The 22,942-nt window shown below is 36.4% G+C and overlaps 1 protein-coding gene across 5 annotated transcripts in view; it reads right to left on the bottom strand.

Moving 5' to 3' along the window:
* The window catches only part of FCHSD2 (FCH and double SH3 domains 2), a 276,252-nt gene that overhangs the window by 120,872 nt on the left and 132,438 nt on the right, over positions 1-22,942 (bottom strand). For all 5 annotated transcript variants that reach the window (XM_014842037.3, XM_014842036.3, XM_070490775.1 and 2 more), the window contains exons 4-5: positions 15,179-15,255; positions 5,977-6,121 (exon numbers count right to left, since the gene is read on the bottom strand). In XM_014842037.3, the coding sequence (XP_014697523.2) occupies positions 5,977-6,121; positions 15,179-15,255 (222 nt within the window). The remainder of the gene's footprint in view (positions 1-5,976; positions 6,122-15,178; positions 15,256-22,942) is intronic.

Raw genomic sequence — 22,942 nt, 5'->3', positions numbered from 1 at the left:
TTGCTGAGGAAGACTGGCCCTGAGCTAACATCCATGCCCATCATCCTCTATTTTATATGTGGGACGCCTACCACAGCATGGCTTTTGCCAAGTGGTGCCATGTCTGCACCTGGGATCCGAACCAGTGAACCCCGGGCCGCCAAAGCAGAACATGCAAACTTAACCGCTGCACCACTGGGCCGGCCCCCTCTCCTTAATTCTTAATAGTACTTATTATACAGAAACCTCTTCTTCTATAATAAATAATACTATGACAACCTGACACTCCCATAGAGAAGTGCTAAACATCCCCATAATGGGACATTTGCAACTGTGAAGAGCTGAGAGAGTGCTCCATGCCTACAATTAGATATTAAAAACCAAAAACTGAGGCATGGTCTGAAAGATACAACTGTGTTTAATGAGAAAATAGGATGGATTATCTAAAAGAGGAGTCAGGTGGAAGGTATCTAGATCCAAAATGTTCATCTCAAACAATGGAGCTTAGCCTCAGAAAAAGCAGTCAACGAAGGGAAGCCCGAGAGTCCTGTGGTGATAGATATGCAGTGAAAGGGTCTGCTAATTTGAGTCTTTTGAGAGGAAACTAAACACAGTAGGTCCAAGGTTTTCCTGGGGATTGCAAGCCATGTGGATAGGGTCTCAGTACATCCACACACAGCGAACACCATCTGTACATGAGCACACACACACACACGTACACACAGTCACTCCTCCTTACATTCCTACCCTCTGAAGAACAAGACATCTCTCCTTAGTCCTGGGTAAACAAACATCTTATGGAAATTACTTAATTCATTTTCATCTATAAAAGGTTATTAATTAAATTACTTTTCATATGTGCTATAATATCAGATGCATTTTGTGGTAGTTCGTATCTTTAAAAAGAATTTCTCAAAAATTGCATCAGAAGACTCTGGTTGATTCTCTTCCTACTTGCTTTTTTCCCTTTACATAAGTTTCTGTGATATTGTTTATCAACCAACCCTAGAGATAGCCTGTATGCACACTGAAGAGATCACTTGTGATCCTTTCTTCCCTAACATTCAGTAAATCCACAACCAAATGTTTTCCATCACCCAAGTGAACTGCTTCCAGTCAGAGTATCTTGGGTTCTTCTTTATAGGGAAGTGCTCTGAGCATAGCAAAATACCAAAAATATTTATTAAATAAAACTCATCAAACTTAATTTGCAAAGGAAAAGATTACCTAGGATTTACTTTCCAACTTTTAAAATAAATTTCTTCTGTAGGAATCCAGTTTTCTGGAGTGGACTAAGTTACATACTTAAAAAGAGCTTAATAATGCCTGTGCTAAGAAGAGCCTTGGTGTGATATACGCTCCGCTCTTTCCCAAGAGTTATGAGCCCTGAGCAGACACAGAAATAAGTACAAATTTACATTAAGGCTAAGGGATCATGCAAAATGATGGAAAGTTTGGATATTATAATTCAGGATCCTAGTGAAGAAATTAAAAGTATGATTCCTGAGGATGACACAGATACAAGGATAGACAGACTTGCTCATAACTTGAATTCAGGGATAAAAATAAAAGTAACTTGGGCCAATACTTCTAGGTCCCACAAACTAGTAGCTTCTCTGACCCAGTAGTCATGTCCTGGAAATTTATCCTAAGAAAATAACTTAAAAGAAAAAAGTTAACTTTTATTGCAGACTTGGTGGTAATATCTAAAAACAGAGGTATGATTAAATAAAGCAGAATAAATAAAAATTTCATCCAGAAATAAAAAATAATAAACATAAAGGTTGTATAGAAACACAATCAATTAGGAAATGGAGAGAATGGGAAAATTTCTGTATGCAATTTCTGCCTGAGTCATCAGTTGACTTCTAAAAATGACATGTGTGGGGTGAAATTTCAAGAAATCCTGTTAGGGACAGGAGCTGAAAGACTAAGGGAGCTGAGCAGTGATCAGACAATCAGGGCGGCTACAAGATGCTGAGAAGACAAAGGATGGAGTCCAAGTCTTGTCACAATAGAAGGGCTTTGGTAAGCACCCCACACTTTCAGGTAAGACCCTAGGAACAAGGACAAAAGTGAAACAGACCAGCCCTAAAAAGCCTAAAACCAGACCCTAATAGGATCAAGGTGATCTGATAGTACTCTGCCTGCCAGAAACCTATACTCTCTTTGGAAATAGAAAACATCTTCCAGAGCCTCTACAATGTTTATCCACAATGTCTAGCATCGTGAGGCATTCTAAAATAGCAGACCCAAATAACCAAAACCCAAGAAAAACAACACACAATAAAAAGAGACTTACAGTAATTCAGATGGTGAAACTATGAAACAGAGATTAGGAGTAACATATTCAAGAAGATAAAGGAAAAACATGGAGAAGTGCACCTCTTCATGGAATCATTTTTAAAAAGTCAAAATTCTAGAACTGAAAAATACATTAAGATTCCAAAGGAAAAAAAATATTCCAAAAGATAAGTTTTAAAAACAGGTTAGAAATAGCAGAACAGAGTATTAATGAACTGCAAGATATCAGTGGAAAATATTCAGACTAAAGTACAGAGAGAAAAAAGAGTAGAAATACAGAAAACACAGAAAAAGTACAAAAGGCATATGGACAGAGTCAAAAGGTCTAACAGCATAAGAGTCATAAAGGGGAGGTAAATGGAATTATACTGTTGGAAGATTTTTACATTGTTCATGAGGTGGTAAAATACTAATTCAAGGTAGATTTTAATAAATTTATTTAGAGCAAAGTTTGGAGAACAGTAAAAGTGCATTCAAGGTAAACTGTTCTAAGTCAGGGAGGCATACTGTAATCTCCAAGGTAATTACTAAAAGCATAGTATAAAACTATAAAATTCAAAAGCTAATAACAGAAGAAAAACTGATAATAAAAAAATAAGATTGTGCTAATCACCAGGGAAATTCAAATCAAAATCACAATGAGTTATTACCTCACACCTGTTAGGATGGTTATTATCAAAAAACCAAGACAGGGGCTGACCCCATGGCATAGTGGTTAAGTTGAGTGTGCTCCACTTTGGTGGCCTGGGTTCACAGGTTCAGACCTATACCACTCATCAGCCACGCTGTGGTGGCAACCCACATAGAAAGTGGAGGAAGACTGGCACAGATGTTAGCTCAGGGCTAATCTTCCTTAATCAAAAAAAAAGAGGAAGATTGGCAATAGATATTAGCTCAGGGATAATCTTCTTCAGCAAAAAACAACCAACCAACCAACCAACCAGAGGACAACAAGCACTGGCAAGGTTGTGGAAAATTCGAATCTTTGTGCAAAATGCAAAACGGTGCAGCTGCTATGGAAAACAGTATGGTGCTTCCTCAAAAAATTAAAAATAGAACTACCATATTATCCAGCAATCCCACTTCTGGCTATGTGTCCAAAAGAACTGAAATGAGGATCTAGAAGAGATATTAGCACTCCCATGTTCACTGAAGCACTATTCACAAAAGCCAAAATGTGTGAACAACCAAAATGTCGGTCTACACATGAATGTGTAAAAAAGTGTGGCATATATATACAATGGAATATTATAGCCTTAAAAAAGAAGGAAATCCTACAACATACAACAACATGGATGAACCTGGAGGACGTTATGCTAAGTGAAATAAGCCAGTAACAGAAGGACAAATACCACACGATTCCACTTACACCAAGTATCTGAAATACTCAAACCCATGGAAGCAAATAATAGAATTCTGGTTGGCAGGAGGTGGAGGAAGAGAAAAGAGGGAGTTGCTGATCAATAGGTAGAAAACTACAGTTATACAAAATGAGCAAGTTCCAGGGATCTGCTGTACAACATTGTACCTACAGAAATAACAATACTCTATCATACACTTAAAAATCTGTTAACGGGGGAAGATCTTATATTGTATTATCACACTAAAATTAAAAAAAAAAAAAGTAGAGAAAAATATGAGATTAATCCAAAAGAAGGCAAAAGAAAGGGGGAGGGTTGGACAAGAAAAGGAAGAAAATAGATGATTTACTGATCACTTGGTTGTAAAGTTTTGGAAGTACAACTGGAGAAGCCAATTATAGTGGCTATCTGTTGCTTTTGCTAGCTCTTTCTACTCCCCTTGTTTTTTCTTGGGGAATCCATCTCAATTTTCCTTTGGAGAATCATCCTTCCCCATTTTTGGTCCATGTAGTTTGCATGAGGACTGAAAGCCCTGACTCAAGGGGAGGGCTGTGACCCAAGATAAGCCAATGAGCCCCAATTCTGGTACTTCTGTTGAAACTTTTGGGAAAATGAAAAATGTAGTGTTGCTAGCTGTAAGACTTGTAAATCAGGCACTCTGGGGGCCACCATGTGGAGAGAGTTGCTGAAGAACGAAGCTATTGGGGAAAGCAGAGCTAATGGATAGGAAGAAAGACTGAATTCTGATACCATCATTTGAGCACCTGGATCCACTCTTGCCCGGATTCCATCTATGCTGGAATTTTCAGTCATGTAAACTAATACATTCTCTTCTTGGCTTAAGCCAGTTTGAAGTGGGTTTCTGTCATTTGTAATCTTAGAGCCCTGACAGGTATGCCCAATATGTACTTAATGTTTAACAATTGCTTAGATGGAACATAAACACCATTATTATCAGCTATAATATAAAACAAGTTAATTCACAGATATGAGGACTTGTCAATTCTCACCAAATGTTCTTTGGCCAGGAAGGCTAGTTAAATTCAGGTTAGAGACAACAAAAGAAGCACAAAAGGTAAACTCTTTGAAATGACTCTGATACTGAGAAAGTCACAACATTCCAGTAATTCAGTTACATTTCGTGAATGCACTGGCTATGTGAAATGCAGTATTTCCCCCGGGTTGGGAAGTTACACTAGCATTCATTCTCTATTCCTATCTCCTACCCTCTCTCTGCATGCATGGATGGATACACACACACACACACACACACACACATTTTCTTCCAACTAGAAAGCATTGTTTGGTCAGTGGTCACATAGTTTATTCACCATGTTTGTTTTGAAAGAGGTAATTTTGAGCAAAGATAAGGGCATTCTTATACAAATATGTTAAAACTAAGTGATATTACATGAATGCTTGAAAGAAGTTAAAATTTTATATACACACTATATACATTTAACATACTGATTTCATGCTACTGAAATCATCTTTGGCAAACAAGGAAGAATAAGTTTTTTAGTTTTTGTGTGCAAAAAAGTTCTGAAAATCCAAATGAGTGCTAGAATCAAAACACTGGATGGCTTCTGAAATATTATTTCCTTAAATAATTACTGTAATATTTTATAAAATATTAATACTTCCATTAGAAAAATTTACTGATTAGGCATCATGATAATCTCTATTTTTGTAACTCTATTTCCAAAAAGGACACAATTTAATCATCTACTTTTAAGAGCAAGCTTTTCATAAAAATCACATCTAATGATGATTTTTTTCTATGAATTTTTAATTTCTATATAATCAAAGAAACACATTTGAAAACTTTTACTTTTATATAACCTATAAACTTGACAGAATACCATTTTTGGTAATAAGTTTGCTATAGCTGGTCAAAATGTGTCAACTTCCTTTAAATTATTATACAAAATGACTGGATTAAGACATTTTTTCAAGACAGTGGGATTAATAACATTGTAACTATTTTAATATACACCAAACTATACCAATATTGTGAAACTAAGTAGATCTATTTACTTAAGCTGAAGAGTGATATTTGTCAGAAGTGTTTACTGAGTTTTCAGAATGTCCACAGTTTCAAATTATACTCACATTTGTCAGTTAACAAAACACAGTTGTTAGAGGGAACACGTTGAAATTTAAAAAATCCTACTAACATGTTGAAATCAGAAAATCCATGTCGAAATCAGAAACATTCATGACCATATAGAAAAGCTCTGTGTTAAATGCAATTTAACATAACCTCACAGATTACAAATGTAGCACTGAGATACTAAAAAGCATATAAGAAAAGAACAAATAGAAACAATACCCTTTTTAGTTGCTGTTCTTTTAAGCTTCTTACTGTCCTTGCAGGCTCAGAAATGAAGTTTTTATAGTTTTCACATATATTGATCCGAGACTGGGCTACCTGCATTGTTCCCTCGAGAAAAGATTTCCAAACAGGATACATGCTCCTAAGTTCAAAGAGGGACAGAAAAGTATTAGGCATGGAAAAGAAAGAAGAAGTTGGCTAACCTTTTGCTCACTGGCTAGCACTGACAAACAGAATGAATATCTTCTTTATAGTTGAAAGTGATTTTGTACTGGTTGATAGGTAGTAATATTTTTAGCGGACATAAACAGAAACACGGCATATACTCTATTCCTCTATAGTTTGGAAAGGGGCTGTTCTGATTTCCTAGCTATTCTTGAGACTGGAGTAAACTGATACAAGGATTACAATTCCAGACAAAGCTAACACTGCAAAAGTTAGTGAATAATTCAGTTTGTCCAGGACTTTCACTTTCTCAAGGTTATCATTGTGAATATCAGGTTTCATTATTTCATTAAGATAGTTTTCTTATTTTACAGATGAGGAAACTGAAGCTCAGAGAGATTCAGAGAGTTGCTCTAGATCACACAAGAATTTGGCAGTACTGAGATGAAGGTTGGGTACCTCTAAAGTACATCCTCTTTCAACTACATCATAATACTCTCTTACATAAACTGATGTGGCTGGAAATAAAATATGAACAATTGCATATGTGCTTGAGAAGTCTACATGTTTGACAAAAGCAGTCTATGGTATGGTTGCTTTACATCTGTTTCTCTGTTGCAATAATGCTTAGCCAGCCTCACATTGTAGCTTGGAGTCATTCCAAGCAAGTCCCATCCATCACCTTTGCTTGATAAATGTGCTCAGCAATCTCTTGGTAAAGTCAAAGAATTATTCATCCTTGGCTTTTTGTAGCCAACTTCCTTTTCAAACCTTCTCTTCTACTTTGCTAAATGCCTTAGTCAGTTCTGGTATGCTCCCACACAAGCTATGAACATATTTTATAACTTATCATAACAATGGATGTAAGAAGTGTACTTTATTCTTAAAAATGAGGTACTTGCACTGATAGATTATGATATTTGTCTCCTGGGTCTTCCCTTCTTGTGTCACGCAGATTTTCCATGATAACAGTGTACGAGCCCACATGCTACACAAAATGTTAGCTATGGGTCAATGGATGACAGTGTAAAAACAAGAAAAAAACTGCCTGGGTCCCCATCCCACTTAGAACTAAAAAACCTAGAAATTGTATATTATGATTACATTACACAAATGATTAGTTTGTGTAATGAATTAGTTTGTGTAATATACCAAATGAATCAGTTTAGATAGAAATATTCATGTATTTAAGCAAAGGTATATTAACTTTCCTTTGGAAAAAAGATCCTGTGTGCTGTGCCAGCAAAGAAGCACTGATGGACTTAGGAGCAGCAAAATTAATATGAGATGATGGATGTTAACTAAACCTATTGTGGCAATTATTTCACAATATATGTAAATCAAACCATTATGCTGCACACCTCAAACTTATATAGTGATATATGTCAATTATTTTTCAATAAAACTGGAAAAAAGAACAACAGCAAAATTAATGTCTTCTGTGGACTTACTGTATGAGAACCGATGGAACCTCGGATATAAGCTCACCACAGGCCCTCCTAAGCAATCTAAATAACCGATTTTCTCAGAGAATGCACTGAGAGAAAAATTCAGTGCTATGCTTTGTAACTATTAACTTACACTTAAAAGACATTTTTAAGTCATAATGAAAATGAGAAAGAACCGTTATGAGAATTGTGATCTGAGAGAAGGCAGAAAGGAAAAAAGGAAGGACAGATCCCTTCATCCGTGCTCTCCCCTTAGGTAGCACCCTCCTCCCTTGCCCCTCCATCCAGCTGACTGCTGTTGATCCTTCCAATCTCAGCTTAAATGTAACGTCCTCAGGGAAGTCTTTCATGATCACCCCTAAGCCAACCCACAGACTCAGCTAAGTCCCTCTCTGTTATTTGTACACATGGCTCCAGCACTTTCCTTCAATTATATAACTGTTAATTAATGTCTGTCCCTCTTGCTATAGTGAAAATTTCATGAAGACAGGGGTGTATGTCTTTCTCACTATAGTATTCCAAGGGCCTAGCACATGGCCTAATATTTAGAAAGGTTACAATAAGCATTTGTTGAATGAAAAAATGAATAAATGGATGAATGTATAAATTATGAGGACTGTACAATAAAAAGAAAAATCCTTTCATTATATAGTCTAAAAAGAGATCTTTAGAGATTAGCAGACCTATAGCAGGCAAACATATCCTCAGCAACTAGGTATCTTGAAAAGCATAGAGTTCAGTTGCCAGTCAGTCAGAAGACCTGGGTTCAAGTGCTGGTTTAACTAATATAATTATGCATAGCACATCTCACTATACTTTCATTTCCTTAACTGGCAAGTGGAAAAACAGCAAAAATACCAGCACGATGTACCTCACAGGGCTATTTTAACAATTAAATGCAAATGCTATAAAAACTCTGGGCACACAGATTCTTTTAAATGAATAAATAATAATAGCAGCAGAACTGTAGCAGAAATGTAAGTACTTCTTGTTAACACAATAGTGGTAGTTCCAAGAGCAGTGGTGTTTTCCATTCCAATTGGGGAAAAATAATAATGGGTAATAGAGTGATTTTTAAAATATTTCTATTTCACTAGGCTTCATATATGTAATTTTGAAGCATAAGGAAAGATATCAAGGTAAGTATGGCATTTTGCTATTCTGCTCAGTTCAAGAAATGAGGCTCAAAATTATAAAAGAAAGGAAGGAAGAACATTCTTTCAAGAATCTATGACGTACTAGGTACTATATCACGTATTTTACATTTATCATATCCTTCAATCCTCATGACAACTTTGTAAGACAGGCATTATCCCCATTTTGCAGATGAGAAAAGTAAAGCTCAGAGAGGTTGTGAAATTCTTCTAAGGCTATTCACTGAGATATAGCACTCCAGTGGTCATAATACACATTTTGTCATTACCAATAACTACCCCTCTGCTCTAATCATCTAATCTCGGACCAACACTGTTGCCACTCACCCCCTCTAGGATTCTGACTCCAACAATTACTCAACCCTATCAGAACCCACAAGCCATTTGATCCTTCCCCCTTCCCACTCTCTCTCACCTCCTCTCAAAATCTCCCTTCTCAGCTCCTTACCCAGCCTAGGTTTCATGGTCCACCTTATAATCACTCCCTTATGTACACACCCTTATTACCCTTTCTCCTCTCTCTTTCCATCATTACGACCTACAAATTCCAACCTTGGTTAAATCCAAAATTCTGTTTACACTATACCAATGTCTGTGCAGCAGAATATTCCTGGAGAAAACCAAAATCATGATACCTGGTCTCACGTTAAATGGATGTCAAATAAATTCTCATAACTCTTTAGAGCTAACCCACAATCCTAATACATTTCTCTAATCCACTTATTCTCTCACTCTTCTAGACAATTATTTCCCACCTTTTCCTCTCATCTCAAACCCTTAATATGACCACACTTTCAGCTGACAATGAAGCTACCAGAAGATAATGTCCATATGCTCCCACCACGTCTACCAATTTCTCTGCCTCTGTACCCATACACTCTGTCATCCCTCCTTTTACTTGGATGAACTACCTGTGCTCTGAAGGCCAATCCCTCACATTTACACTACCTTATATAACCTCCCACTCAACAATAGCAATCCAGTGCAGGCATACCTCAGAGATATTGCAGGCTCAGTTCCAGACCATCACAATAAAGCAAATATCGCAATAAAGTGAGTCACACGAATGTTTTTGCTTCCCAGTGCATATAAAAGTTATGTGTACACTATATGGTAGTCTATTAAGCGTGAAATAGCATTATGTCTAAAAATGTACATATCTTAATCAAAAAATACTTTATTGCTAAAAAATGCTAATCATCATCTATGCCTTTAGCGAGCTATATCTTTTTGCTGGTGGAGGGTCTTGCTTTGATGTTAACAGCTGATCAGGATGGTGGTTGTGGAAAGATTGGGGTGGCTGTGGCAAGTTCTTAAAATAAGACAATAATGAAATGTGCTGCATCAATTGATCTTCCTTTCAGGACTGATTTCTCTGTAGCATGCGATACTGTTTGACAGCATTTTACCCACAGTAGATCTTCTTTCAAAATTGGAGTCATTCCTCTCAAATTCTGCTGCTGACTTAGCAACTAGGCTGATGTAATATTCTAAATCCTTTGTTGTTGCTTCAACAATCTTCACAGCATCTTCACCAGGAGTAAATTCCAACTCAAGAAACAACTTATTTTGCTCATCCACAAAAAAACTTCTCCTCTGTTGAAGTTTTATGAGATTTGCAGCACTTCAGTCTCCACTTCTAATTCTAGTTCTCTTGCTATTTCTACCACATCTGCAGTTACTTCCTCCACTGAAGTCTCGAACCCCTCAAAGTCATCCAGGAGGGCTGGAATCAACTTCTTCTAAACTCCTGCTAATGTTGGTATTTTTACCTCTTCCCATAAATCACGAGTGTTCTTAACAGCATCTAGAATGGTGAATCCTTTCCAGAAGGTTTTCAACTTACTCTGCCCATACCCATCAGAGTAATCACTGTCTATGGCAGCTATAGCTTTACGAAATGTATTTCTTAAATAATAAGACTTGAAAGTCTTATTTCCTGGTTGTGATGTGTACTATAGTTATGCAAGATATTATTACTGGGGGAACTGGGTGACTCTAAGAATGCTCTTTATATTATTTATTAAAATTGCACATGAATCCACAATTATTTCAAAATAAAAACTAAAGAAAAAAAATTTAACAAACAAAACCATAGATCTTCCCTAGGCCTAGAAACATAGCACCACACACCAGGAAGACTCCAGAAAATGTGATAAGTAAGTTCATAATCTAAGATTAATTTATATAGTAGCTGATAACAAGGAGAAAGTATGGTGTTTAATAAATAAGTGTTCATATATTGCTCTTGATAGCAGGCAGGGAGAACATCCTCAGCCTAGCTAACACAAGTAAAGGCAGGGAGGATGACTAAGTTCAGTCCAGTTGAGGTGTGATAAGAACAGCAATACAACTGCAGCTTGAGATACCCAAGGGTTGGGGAACCAAGGATGAAAGAAGGAGAAATGGCTAGAGATGAAGAGAGAAAAGGAATTTGGGGCCAGGTTTCTTCATGGCTTTGAATATCATTAAAAGAAAAATTAATTTTACCCTACTGGCAAGGAGAAACAATAGAAGATTCTCAAGCAGGGGCGAGACAGTAGGCCTCTTTTACAAAGACATTCACGTAGTTGGTGATATTATAGCAAATGAACTGTGAAGGGGAGAGATCACAGGCAGAGAAGCAACTACTTAACATTCCTAACAGACAGTGAGATCAGGAAGTCAAAGTTGGAGGCAGCTGACATTTTGGTTCCCAAGCTGAGGAGTTAATAAAAACATGATCATTACAGTTTATAGGTAATCTTTAAAGATAGGAATATAGATAAGATTACTTAAAACAGTCACTAGACAGCTGAGGAAACTGAGAAAAACATAGAGAGGACTTGCTATGGTCTGAACGTCTGTGTCCCCCCAAAATTCATATATGGAAATCCTAATGCCCAAAGGTGATGGTATTAGGAGATGAGGCTTTCAAGAGGTTATTAGGTCATAAGACACATTAGTGCCCTTATAAAGAGACTCCACAGAGCTCCCAAACCCCTTCCATCATGTGAGGACACAGCCAGAAGTCAAGAAGTCTGCAACTCAGAAGAGGGACTTCACCAGAACCAACCATGCTGGCATCCTGGTCCCAGACTTCTAGCCTCCATAACTGTGAGAAATAAATTTCTGTTATTTATAAGCCATCCCGTCTGTTGTATTTTATTATAGCAGCCTGTACAGATTAAGACGGAACTGAAAACCCATCCCCAAAGATTAAAAGAAAAAGGTCCAAGAGAAAGTAGTGTTATGGAAATCTAGTTTCCATGCATTAAATGGTGCATGTACCATCACACTGGGAAAAATTTTAAAAGACTGATCACATGCCCTGTCTGAAATGTGCAATGTCAAGTCAAACTAGGATAAATGTAAAATATACAGTTTATAAAGAATAATTTACAATGACAACACTGTAAAGGTATAAACCCTTTGACCCAGCATTTCCGTCTCTAAGAATTTATTCTATAGATATACTTTCACAGTGCATGAAGATATAACTATGTGCATTCACGAGTTATCCACTGCAGCACTATTTGCAATAGTAATTAACTAAACAACTACCAACAGAGAAATGGATAACAAAACTAGTTTATCCATACTATGGCACTAACACAGCCATCAAAAAGAATGGGGGATCTGAACATACTGACATGAAAGGATGTCTAAAATAGACTCCTTAAGTGTATGTGTGGAGGCTGAGGGGGCGGGGGGAGGGGTGTGTGGGGAGTTACAGAAGCCTACATCTACAATAATTCTGTACGTTCACGTATACATCACACAGGAAAAAGAGGGAAGAAAAGACCACATGCTTTTAACAGCAGTTATTCTAGGGGAGTAGAAATGTGAATGGAAGAGGCTTGGCAAAGAGGAGGAGGCTGCACTTTATACCCTTTACTCTCTGTTGCACATGCAACAAGTATACACTAGTTGAATAAGAATTTTTAAACTACCAATACAAATACAAAAAAAAGTTAATAGGAAAATTTAAATTGACTAGAACTAAAATAAACTTCCGATAAACAAACAAAAAAATTGACAATTGTCCTTATTACCCTCAATCCTGATCCTACTATTGCCTTTTTTCCACAACGGCACCACCATCTTCTCAGTTGTGTAAGTTAAAAAACCTAGAGGTCATTTTATCGTCCTTCCTCTCCCTCTCTCTATGTCATTAGAGGTAAGTAAATATTTATTAGAGTCAGTAAATATTTATCAAGTGTCTACTATGTTCCAAGAGCTGTTTCAGATACCAAGAAAACTACCTTATAGTTTGATAGTTATAGAAAAGATTTATAGTTTGCCTCAGAACAAATCTGACAAACACAAAAAACAAAACTCTGCCAAATCAATTGCAAGTCCTCTAGCTTCAGTTTCCCCCACAACCTAATTCCTACTACAATTTTCATGGTTCAAATAAGAGCTGGCAAGGGGTTAAATTCCTGCAATTCTATCCTTTCCGAATTCCTCTTCACATCCCTCTAATCTACCTTCATTCTAATACTAAAGTGAAGCTGAACATGTCATTCCTCTTGTGGAAATTCTTCAATGCTTCCTTATCTTCTGAATAAAAAAGGAAACTCTGTGACACGTAAAGTCTGCCAGGATGCCTATCTATGTATCCCCCACGTCCACCACTCCTCTCACGCTCCAACCCACATACCATACTGAACTGCTCATTCTTACCTAACGTTCATATTTTCTCATGCCTCCATGTCTTTAAGGTGCTGCTTTTGCTTAGAATTCCTTTTGCCCAACCCTGGGAAACTCCTGCACATCCTTTAAGACTCAGCTCTAGAGGCCTGGGTTTTCCTCTACAGAATCAATGCAACCGCATTGCTACCCAATACAGCAACTGTTTATAGTGGCATCTCCTGTAAGCTCCTGAATGACAGGCACCATATTTTCTAGTTTCTCTAATCCTACAGTCTACTATAACACTAGCATGTAGCTGGTATTTCACATCTATTTCATGAATAAAGAATGAATAAGTAAATGACTGAGTGTTTAATAGCTGTGTGACCTTGAGTAAGGCATGTAACCCGTGACTTAGTTTCCTAATATGTAAAAAGAAGATAATTATATGTACCTCACAGGGTTGTTTTGATGATCATGGGAGATAGGCTAACATTCTTAGCATAGTATCTGGCATACAGTAAATATTTAGTAAAAGCTGGCTTAACGTACTGTTTAAAATTAGGTTGTAGAAGCCAGAGCAGAGCCTTTTTATCCTTATTTCCTTGGTAACCTGCACCCTGAATTTCAAACGAACTTGCAATATAGCCTATCTATTAGTTGGACTCCTTCTTCACTCTCCAGCAAGCAATCTCTTCCTTGGTCAGGCTTTCCTCATGCCAGCAATGCTGAACATATCACTCTCACTCTCACTGCGAGTTATCTCCTCTCTCTTCCCTCCTTAGATGAACTTTGTAGATACTGGAAAGTCCAAAATAAATCTCTATTTTTGTTTATTTTCCTGTTTTGCTTTATTATTCTATATGGGTCTATTGTTTACATCTATCATGACACCTTCCAAGTTATCAGTCAGTCCTGAAATTGTGAAGAACTCTTAGGGTGTCTTGTAGTATATCCTTCAGTTCTCTAGCTCTGCTAAATTATCTGATGTTGTCAGTCTTCAAACCAGCAACTTGATTTCATATTCAGACTCCAAACAATACACTTCAATATTGAGTTACTAATTACCCTGGATTCTCTGCTGTTGTTTCAAGGGCGTTAGTCTTAACTCCAACCAGACTGCAAGCTCTGAAATCTAGTCTTTGACTTCTAGTTCCCTCAACACTAAGGACAGTCTTGAGCACAAAAGCCAACAAATACTTCCAAATTAACCTCATAAAGGACATCAAGTTCTAAACAAAATTACAAATACTTTAAAGATATCTCTAGGTCACTGAAGACACAATTCATATTCCACTGTCATCTATCTTCTTTTAAATTTGTATGTGGTAAACTGACCAGCCAATTTCTGGATACTTTGTTTTACATATAAATATATTTACTTAGAAACTCTTTTCCCCTAGGCTCACAAAATCCCATCTCTCCAAATTTAGAATTTGTTTCAGAAATAAAGAACCAATAATCATGGTAGAAACTATAATCTTGTTTCATTATTATTGCAATAGTGTGTTTCATCTGTAGGTCACTGAGGAAACAATTTGTGTCTCACTGTCATCTACTTTCTTTAAATTCCGTATGTGAATATTAATTAATTAAACAAAATATAATCTTGGCTTATATATGAAAATGATCTATTTCATACAATCTACATATGTTGTGGAACATTAACATTTTGATAATTTTGAAATTATGTCTAAAAACATAGCAAAGGAAAGACGCAAGTTTTTAAAAAACTGGAATCTATGTTATCTATATGTGACATGGCTCTGAGTGAAACCATTTTTAAAGAAAATGAGCAAGAACTACTTATTAAGTTACCTGTAATCATTCCGATCATCTGTTTTTATTCCAGGCCAATCTCTCTTCAGATACTGACTAGCCAACTTCTGGATACCCTGGTAGAAAAACATATATATATTTTATAAAATAAGTATTATACCATAAAGAAGATCTTTTCCTTAAAATATATTACTTAGCAAATCCCATCTTTCTAAATGTAAATTTAATTCAGAAGTAAAGAACCAATGATAAATGGTAGAACATATAACTTGTTTTGGTATTGTCACAGTCTTCTCCTGTCTTCATTTTTAGGAAAAGAGTGAGTATAAAGATGGGAAAATTGAAACAATTAATATGCTTTTCACTCCACCAAACTATTTGACCAGCCATAAAAACAAACTACCTCTGGTATATCACAGGGAATGCAGCAGTCCACCTCCACAGAGCTCTGATTACACAGCTTGACATCTCAATTTCCCACCATTCCTCTATGGTGGCATGTGCGGCATTTCTAAACCCCAGCAACCACACTCTCATATACCAGGAAAGGCAACAACACAGTTACTTTGGAGCAGACAAATACACATTGGCTTGTAAAATTAGTGAACAAACCTTAGTGCTATTGCATATCAGAAAATTTTAAGACAGATTTTAAGGGTTTTTTTCTTTTTAAATAATATCATGGCACAAATGAAAAAATTAGTTTTACAAAGAAATATACCCACTTATTGTTACGAATACAATATGAACCTGGACAAAACAGAATGTTTATCTATGATAGGTACTGTGGGTATCAGGATTTCAACAGAGAAGACTATTTTACTGGCAAGTGAGGTTGAACTATTCTGAATATAGAACATATTACTTTTAAATGCGAACATATGTGGTCCCCTAATACTGTAACAGGGTCCAATATAATGGATTAGAAATCATTTGGGATACTCATCTCTATAACATGCAATTAAAAAAATTTTTTTTGGTGAGGAAGATTGTTGCTGAGTTAATGGCTGAACCAATCTTCCTCTATTTTGTCTGTGGGATGCCACCACAGCATAGCTTGATGAGCAGTGTGTAGGTCTGTGCCCGGGATCCAAACCAGGAAACCCCAGGCCACTGAAGCGGAGTGCACAAACTTAACCACTATGCCACCAGGCCAGCCCCTATACATCCAACTTCAAAAAGAATAAATACAATGTTGAGATGAAGAACAACCACATTAGTTAATGGACTGCCTACCTTAAGCACAGCTTGCCCAAGAAGAATCAATGCTGCACTCTATACATGGTACCTTTCTACCAAGGTCTGCTGTCAAATCAATTTGGTTTAATTAAATCCATTGTTGAATGCTTCTGTTTACCATTATTTCGATGAGTCCAAAGGGTAGCAGGAACTGTAGAGAAGCTCTTTTGAACCTCGAATTCTTCCTGAACTTGGCAATAGTTTGCTTTCACTATTTCCAGCTACTGTGTATTCTGAAAACTCACATATGACAGCATGTCCACAATACTTCCACTTACACATCCTGTACTTTGGGGAGGCAACTACTAACGCTTCCCTGAAATAGGTACAGCATTTTCTCACTTCTGTGCCTTGTTCATACTGTTCCTATTTGCATGAAGTATCTTCCTCCCGTTCCCATTCCTACCTACTGAGTTCTCACTGCTCCTCCTTTAAACTGATTTTTAAATTTCCTAACACAAAGTATTCAAAAGTATATATAGAAAAATGTGAAAAATTCCACTGCCGAGGTATTTGATGTCATTTCGTTAGAACAGTTTATCATTCTTTCTGCATTTATTAGCTAGAATTCTTTTTTTTAAATTCCTTCTTCCTCTCCCCAAAGCCCTCCAGTACATAGTTGTATATTCTAGTTGTGGGTCCTTCTAGTTGCGGCATGTGGGATGCTGCCTCCGTGTGGCCTGATGAGTGGTGCCATGTCCACATCCAGGGTCCAAACTGGCAAAACCCTGGGCCGCCAAAGCGGAGCGCTCGAACTTAACCACTCAGCCATAGGGCCAGCCCCCTGGAATTCTTTTTTAAAGAACTATCCCCCCTGAACTACTTGGTTATCTTGAGGTACAGTTCTTAGAGGAAAGGCAAGATAAATACTTGATTGTCCAGTATTGGCCCAAAGGTGAACAACGAATTGTTTTTTTTGAGGAAGATTAGCCCTGAGCTAACATCACTGCCAATCCCTCTCTTTATGCTGAGGAAGATTGGCCCCAAGCTAACATCTGTGACCATCTTCCTCTATTTTATCTGTGGGACGCCTACCACAGCATGGCTTGATAAGCAGTGCATAGGTCCACACCTGGGATCCGAAACAGCAAACAACAGGCCACGGAAGTGGAGCTCGCAAACTTAACCACTATGCCGCTGGCCAGCCCCAACAGTATATTTTTAAAATAACATTATAAACTCATATATTTTGAATAATAGATGTGTTTCAATTCATTGCAATCACTCTTCTTTTGATGCTCCAAGTGTTACACCTGTAGTCAGTGAGAGTCCCTCCAAGTTGGTTCCCTTATTATGACCCCAATAGACTTTGACAGTTTTCGTTTTGTTTTGTTTTACAGTTCCTATTCCAGACGTGTAATAAGCTAGTTTTCCAAGAACTCTGATTACTTTCAGAGAGAAACCATATTGAGAGACCACAGCCCAGGCACTTCCTTAACCTTCTGGTCTTACTTTGCTTCTTTCTCTAAAAGGCCTGTTCTAATCACTGTAATACAAAGGAGCTCACCCTCTCACACCACCCTTCTTATGCATAATCCTTATTACACTGTTACTGTCTGGTTTAAATATATTTTGCCTGTTTACTGACTATAAGCTCCATCAGGTAGGGATCTTGTCATTTGTTTAAATCACTATGTCTCTAGGCTATAGCAGAGGGCCTAGCATTTAGTTCATGCCAATAATATTCACAAACTGCATATACAAATGCCACCTACATTACTCTGTTTCTAATATATAAGACCCAAACTTCTTTTGTGTTTTTGCTACTCTGATTTAGAAATGTTTGGATTAAAATTTCTCTGGTTCCTCATAGTCATAGGCTTAAAGGAAAAAAAAAATTATACCAGATTTCTAAGATTATAACCAACTGGTTTTAATATATCAAATAAGTTTCTTAGTAAAATTACAGTCAGATTTGACCATCTCTACTATCGGAAGAGAATACACATGTGGATACTCCAAAGCAATGAAAACAAAAAATCTCAGAAGTTTATTCTATATTTAGAAGGCACTATACATTAATTTCTGTGAAGGTTCAAATAAGTCAAGATCCCTGAATTCAAAGAACTCATAACACACAGACAGGAATAAGAAGTAAAAAACATAAAATGAGAGGCAATACATGGGTTACTGCCAAATAAGTGGCAATATGTGATATAAGTACCCAGAAGAGGAAAAGATATCTGACATTTTCTTAACAAATTACATGTAAATGATATGATAGTGACTTTTCCAGTTTAATACTGCTAAAGTGGTCGCAGAACACTTCGTACAGAACATGGTATGTAATATGAAGCTCAGACTTGAGAAGGACTAAGAAGGCAGAATGGCAGCACTTTAAATTTATATAAAACAAATGAATTTAACAAGCATTTCAATACATTTATCTCTCTTAACTCTCCGAGGCCTTGTTATAATTACAGAGAAACTGGACACTAAGAGGACACATAATTTATTTAAGATCACATAACTAGTTAAATTTGAATTAGAATCCCTAGTTATCATTCTAAATCTCTGAAAAAAAATCATTTTAGAGTGAATTTTATCTAATTCTTTAAAAAATTCTGAGATTACTGTTAACTTATCTTTTTTTGTGCATTCTAAGTTACAACAGTAATTTCTAGAGCTCTAAACCACAAAGTTGAACTGTATTAAACTGAATGAGCTCTTCAGAGATGAGATGAGGGATTCATGAAATAGACAAACAGTGAGATCTTTAGATGAAAGACTTTATTCAAGTTGGTTCTCAGAGGCAGGAGTCATGATTTCTGTGTGCTCCATGCAGCTGTTCGAGATCTAATCTGCATGGATGCTCAAGAAATACTCTGCAGCCATTATAGGAAAGATCCTAAATAATTCTATACTTATATTAACTGGTTTCCCTTTTAAGTTATGCTTAAAGTTACATCTCATGAATAAAAGGTTTATCTATATAAAAATCTACCACAATTAAGTGGCTAAGGAAAATAAACCTATGGCTGGTGATTTTTTAAAAAGTGTTCTTTCTTCAAAAAATCACTCCCCCAGCCCACAACATTACTCTCGAAAACTGGTGCAGCACTAGATACATAAAATTTATTTATATTTACCTGAGCATCACTGATGTCTCAATGTTGATTTGCAGTTTACTCTGGAACAGTGGTTTCCATAAAAATGTACTATCAAGATACTCTTTGAAACATTCAATAACATCCCATTCCAACTTTTAAAAAAGCCATCAGTGTCTAATGTAAGACTTGCTTCGTCTTACCTCTCAATAACACTCGCTACATTGCGCTAACAAGGGAAGCAACACAAAGAAAGCCACTGTTAGTAGACACTGGGAAGTGGACTGATGGCTTAACCTTCTGCCCATTTGCCACAGCGAGCTGAGCAGGGCTGTGCTCCACGGCTCTGACACAGGTTATTCTGTATCCAGTTCTTCCCCCCCAACACAGAGAGAAACTAGTATTTCAATTTTACTAAGTGTTTGTCATCAGATGTCTCTTCAAAATTACAGGAAACCATGTTATTTAAAAACCATACCTTTTTATCATGAAATTCCTAACACTATGCAAATGACTTTTTAAAATTAAAAAGTCCACTGCATAAATTAGATACTTCTCAAACTGATATAAATTATACAGTGAGTGTCTTTATGATTCTAAAATTACTTTAATGATAATAGAGAACTTCACCTTCACCCTTAAGGAACGTTTTCAAACATTTTTCATTGTTTCGTGTGGTATGTAATTGTAGTTAAGGTTAAAAAAAAATAAGCAGTATATTACTTTAAATTACATAATAAATTGCCTTTACTTACTTCACGATGAAATGAAACATTCATTTCATGTTATATATTAAACACTAAAAATATATTTTAGCCTTTACCTTTCAACAAAAATAAAGATTAATTATGTTTAAATTAATTATGTAAGAAAAAACAAGAGCTAATGACATTTTAAAAGACCCATCCTATTTGATTTGAGAACCAAACAATAAAAAATAGATGAAATTTAACACTCATTCATGAAAAAAAAAACTCAAGAAACTAGAAGTAGAAGGAAACTTCCTAAACCTAATAAAGGGTATATACAAAAAATCTACTGCTAACACATTTCTAATGGAGAGTGAATGCTTTCCTCCTAAGACTGGGAACAAGGCAAGGATTTCTTCTCTCACCAGTCCTTTTCAACACTGTACTTGTAGTCCCACCTAATACAGCAAGAAAAAGAAATAAAAGGCATACAGATCGGAAAGGAAGAAATAAAACTATTTTTATTCCCAGATGATATGTCTATATAGAAAACCCCAAAGAACCTAAAAAAACTCCCAGAACTAATAATTGAGGCTAGCAAGGTTGCAAAATATAAGGTCAAATATAAAACTCAATTGTTCTCCTATATACCTATAATGAACAATTTTAGAATTCAAAATAAAAGAAAATTCACGATAGCATTGGGGAAAGTACTTAGGTATAAGTCTAACAACTAACTAACTAACGTGCAGGAACTATACATGGAAAACTCCAAAATACTGATGAAAGAAATCAAAGAAGCTCTAAATAAATGGAGAGAGATTACACATTAAAGTATTGGAGCACTTCCTATTGTTAAGATGTCAATTGTTCCCAATTTGATCCATACATTCATTGCAATCTAAATAAAAATTCCAGAAAGCTTTTTTGTAGATATCAATAGACTGATTTTAAAATATACATGGTAAGGTAAAGGTACTAGAATAGTCAAAACAATTCTGAAAAATAATAACGAAGCCAGAGGATTCACATTATCTGAGCTCAAGGCTACTATACTATAACATTACAGTACTCAAGACGGTGTGCTATTGGCAAAAGAATGGACACACAGATCAATGGAACAGAACAGAGCCCAGAAATAGATCCACACAAATATAGTCAACTGATTCTTCACAAAGGTACAAAGGTAATTAGATGAAGAGAGGATAGTTTGTATCAACAAATGTGCATAGGAACAACTGGATGACCATATACAAGAAAATGAACCTTAACACATACCACACGACCTATACAAAAATTAACTCAAAATGGTTCACAGACCAAAACGTAAAGCACAAAACCACAAAATATGTAGGTGAACATGAAAGAAAATCTCTTAGACTTTTAGCAGAGAATTTTAACATACAACACTAAAAGTAAGATACATGAAAGAAAAAATAATTGGAATTTATCAGAATTAAACTCATTTGGGAAACACACTATTAAGAGAATGAAAAAACAAGCTGCAGATTAGGAGAAATATCTGAAAGTCACTAATGAAGGACTTGTATCCAGAAGATATAAAGAACTCTTAAAACTCAACAATAAGAAAAAAACCAACCAAACTTTTAAAATGAGCAAAAGATCTGAACAGACACTTTGTCAAGAAGATATAAGGATGGTAAATAAGCATATGAAAAATGCTAAACGTCACTTGTCATTATGAAAATGCAAATTAAAACAACAATGAGACCCCACTACATACCTACTAGAATAGCTAAAATCCAAAAAACTACAATATCAAATGTTAGTGAGGATGCAGAGCAACAGGACACTCCTTCACTGCTGGTGGGAATGCAAAACGGTACGACAACTTTGGAAGACAGTTTGGAAATTTCTTATAGTTAAACATAGACTTTCCATATGATTCAGCAATCACACTCCTAGGTATTTAGCCAACTGATTTGAAAACTTATGTCCACACAAAACCCTGCACACAAATGTTTCCAGCAGCTTTATTGATGAAAGTGGAATCAAGATGTCCTTCAATAGGCGAACAGTTAAACAAACTACAGTACATCATTACAAGGGAATACTACTCAGCAATAAAAACTATTAATTCACACAACTTGGATGAATCTTATATGCATTTTGTTATGCAAAATAAATCAAATTTAAAAGTTACATGCCTGTAATATAAAAGAAAAAATATATACATTGGTCTCTGCCTCCGGTTTCTGATACAGAGCTCATAAAAACCCTTATAAATAAGGGTACTAGGAGAATCTTTTGTTCTAACATTTAGTCTTTGACCCCGGTTCCTAAATCCCTTGCAATTTCCTGAGTGATGGCAGTATCTTTTGTTCTAGTGAGTTGACTCTTGGTGGGCTCCTGGACGAGAGCTGGTCACCAGAAAAAGCAAGCCCTGTTCTTGAAATTTTCAGCCCCACTTCCCATTCTCCAGAGAGGAGAAAGAGGCTAGAAATGGACATAATAACCAATTTGCCTACGCGATGAAACCTCCATAAAAATCCCAATAGTATGGGGTTTGGAGAGCTTCCAGGATGCTGGGAGGGTGGCATACCCAGAGAGGGCCTGGAGGCTCCAAGCCCCTTCCCACATACCTTGCCCTATGCATTTCTTCCATCTGACTGCTTCTGAGTTACATGCCCACTTAGAAGACTATTACAGGAGAGGATTCTGGGAAGATGGCAGAGTAGGAGGCACCAAGAATCAATCTCCCAACCTAGACAATACACTCATCAGCAGAATCTGTCTCATATAACTATTTTGGAACTCTGAAGTCTTTTGAAGGCTTGTAACTTTTAGGGGAAGGCTTGGATGCCAAA

This window comes from Equus asinus, chromosome 20, assembly GCF_041296235.1.
Source record: "Equus asinus isolate D_3611 breed Donkey chromosome 20, EquAss-T2T_v2, whole genome shotgun sequence".
NCBI classification, from domain to species: Eukaryota; Metazoa; Chordata; class Mammalia; order Perissodactyla; family Equidae; genus Equus; species Equus asinus.
This window is presented reverse-complemented; position numbering and strand designations above follow the sequence as displayed.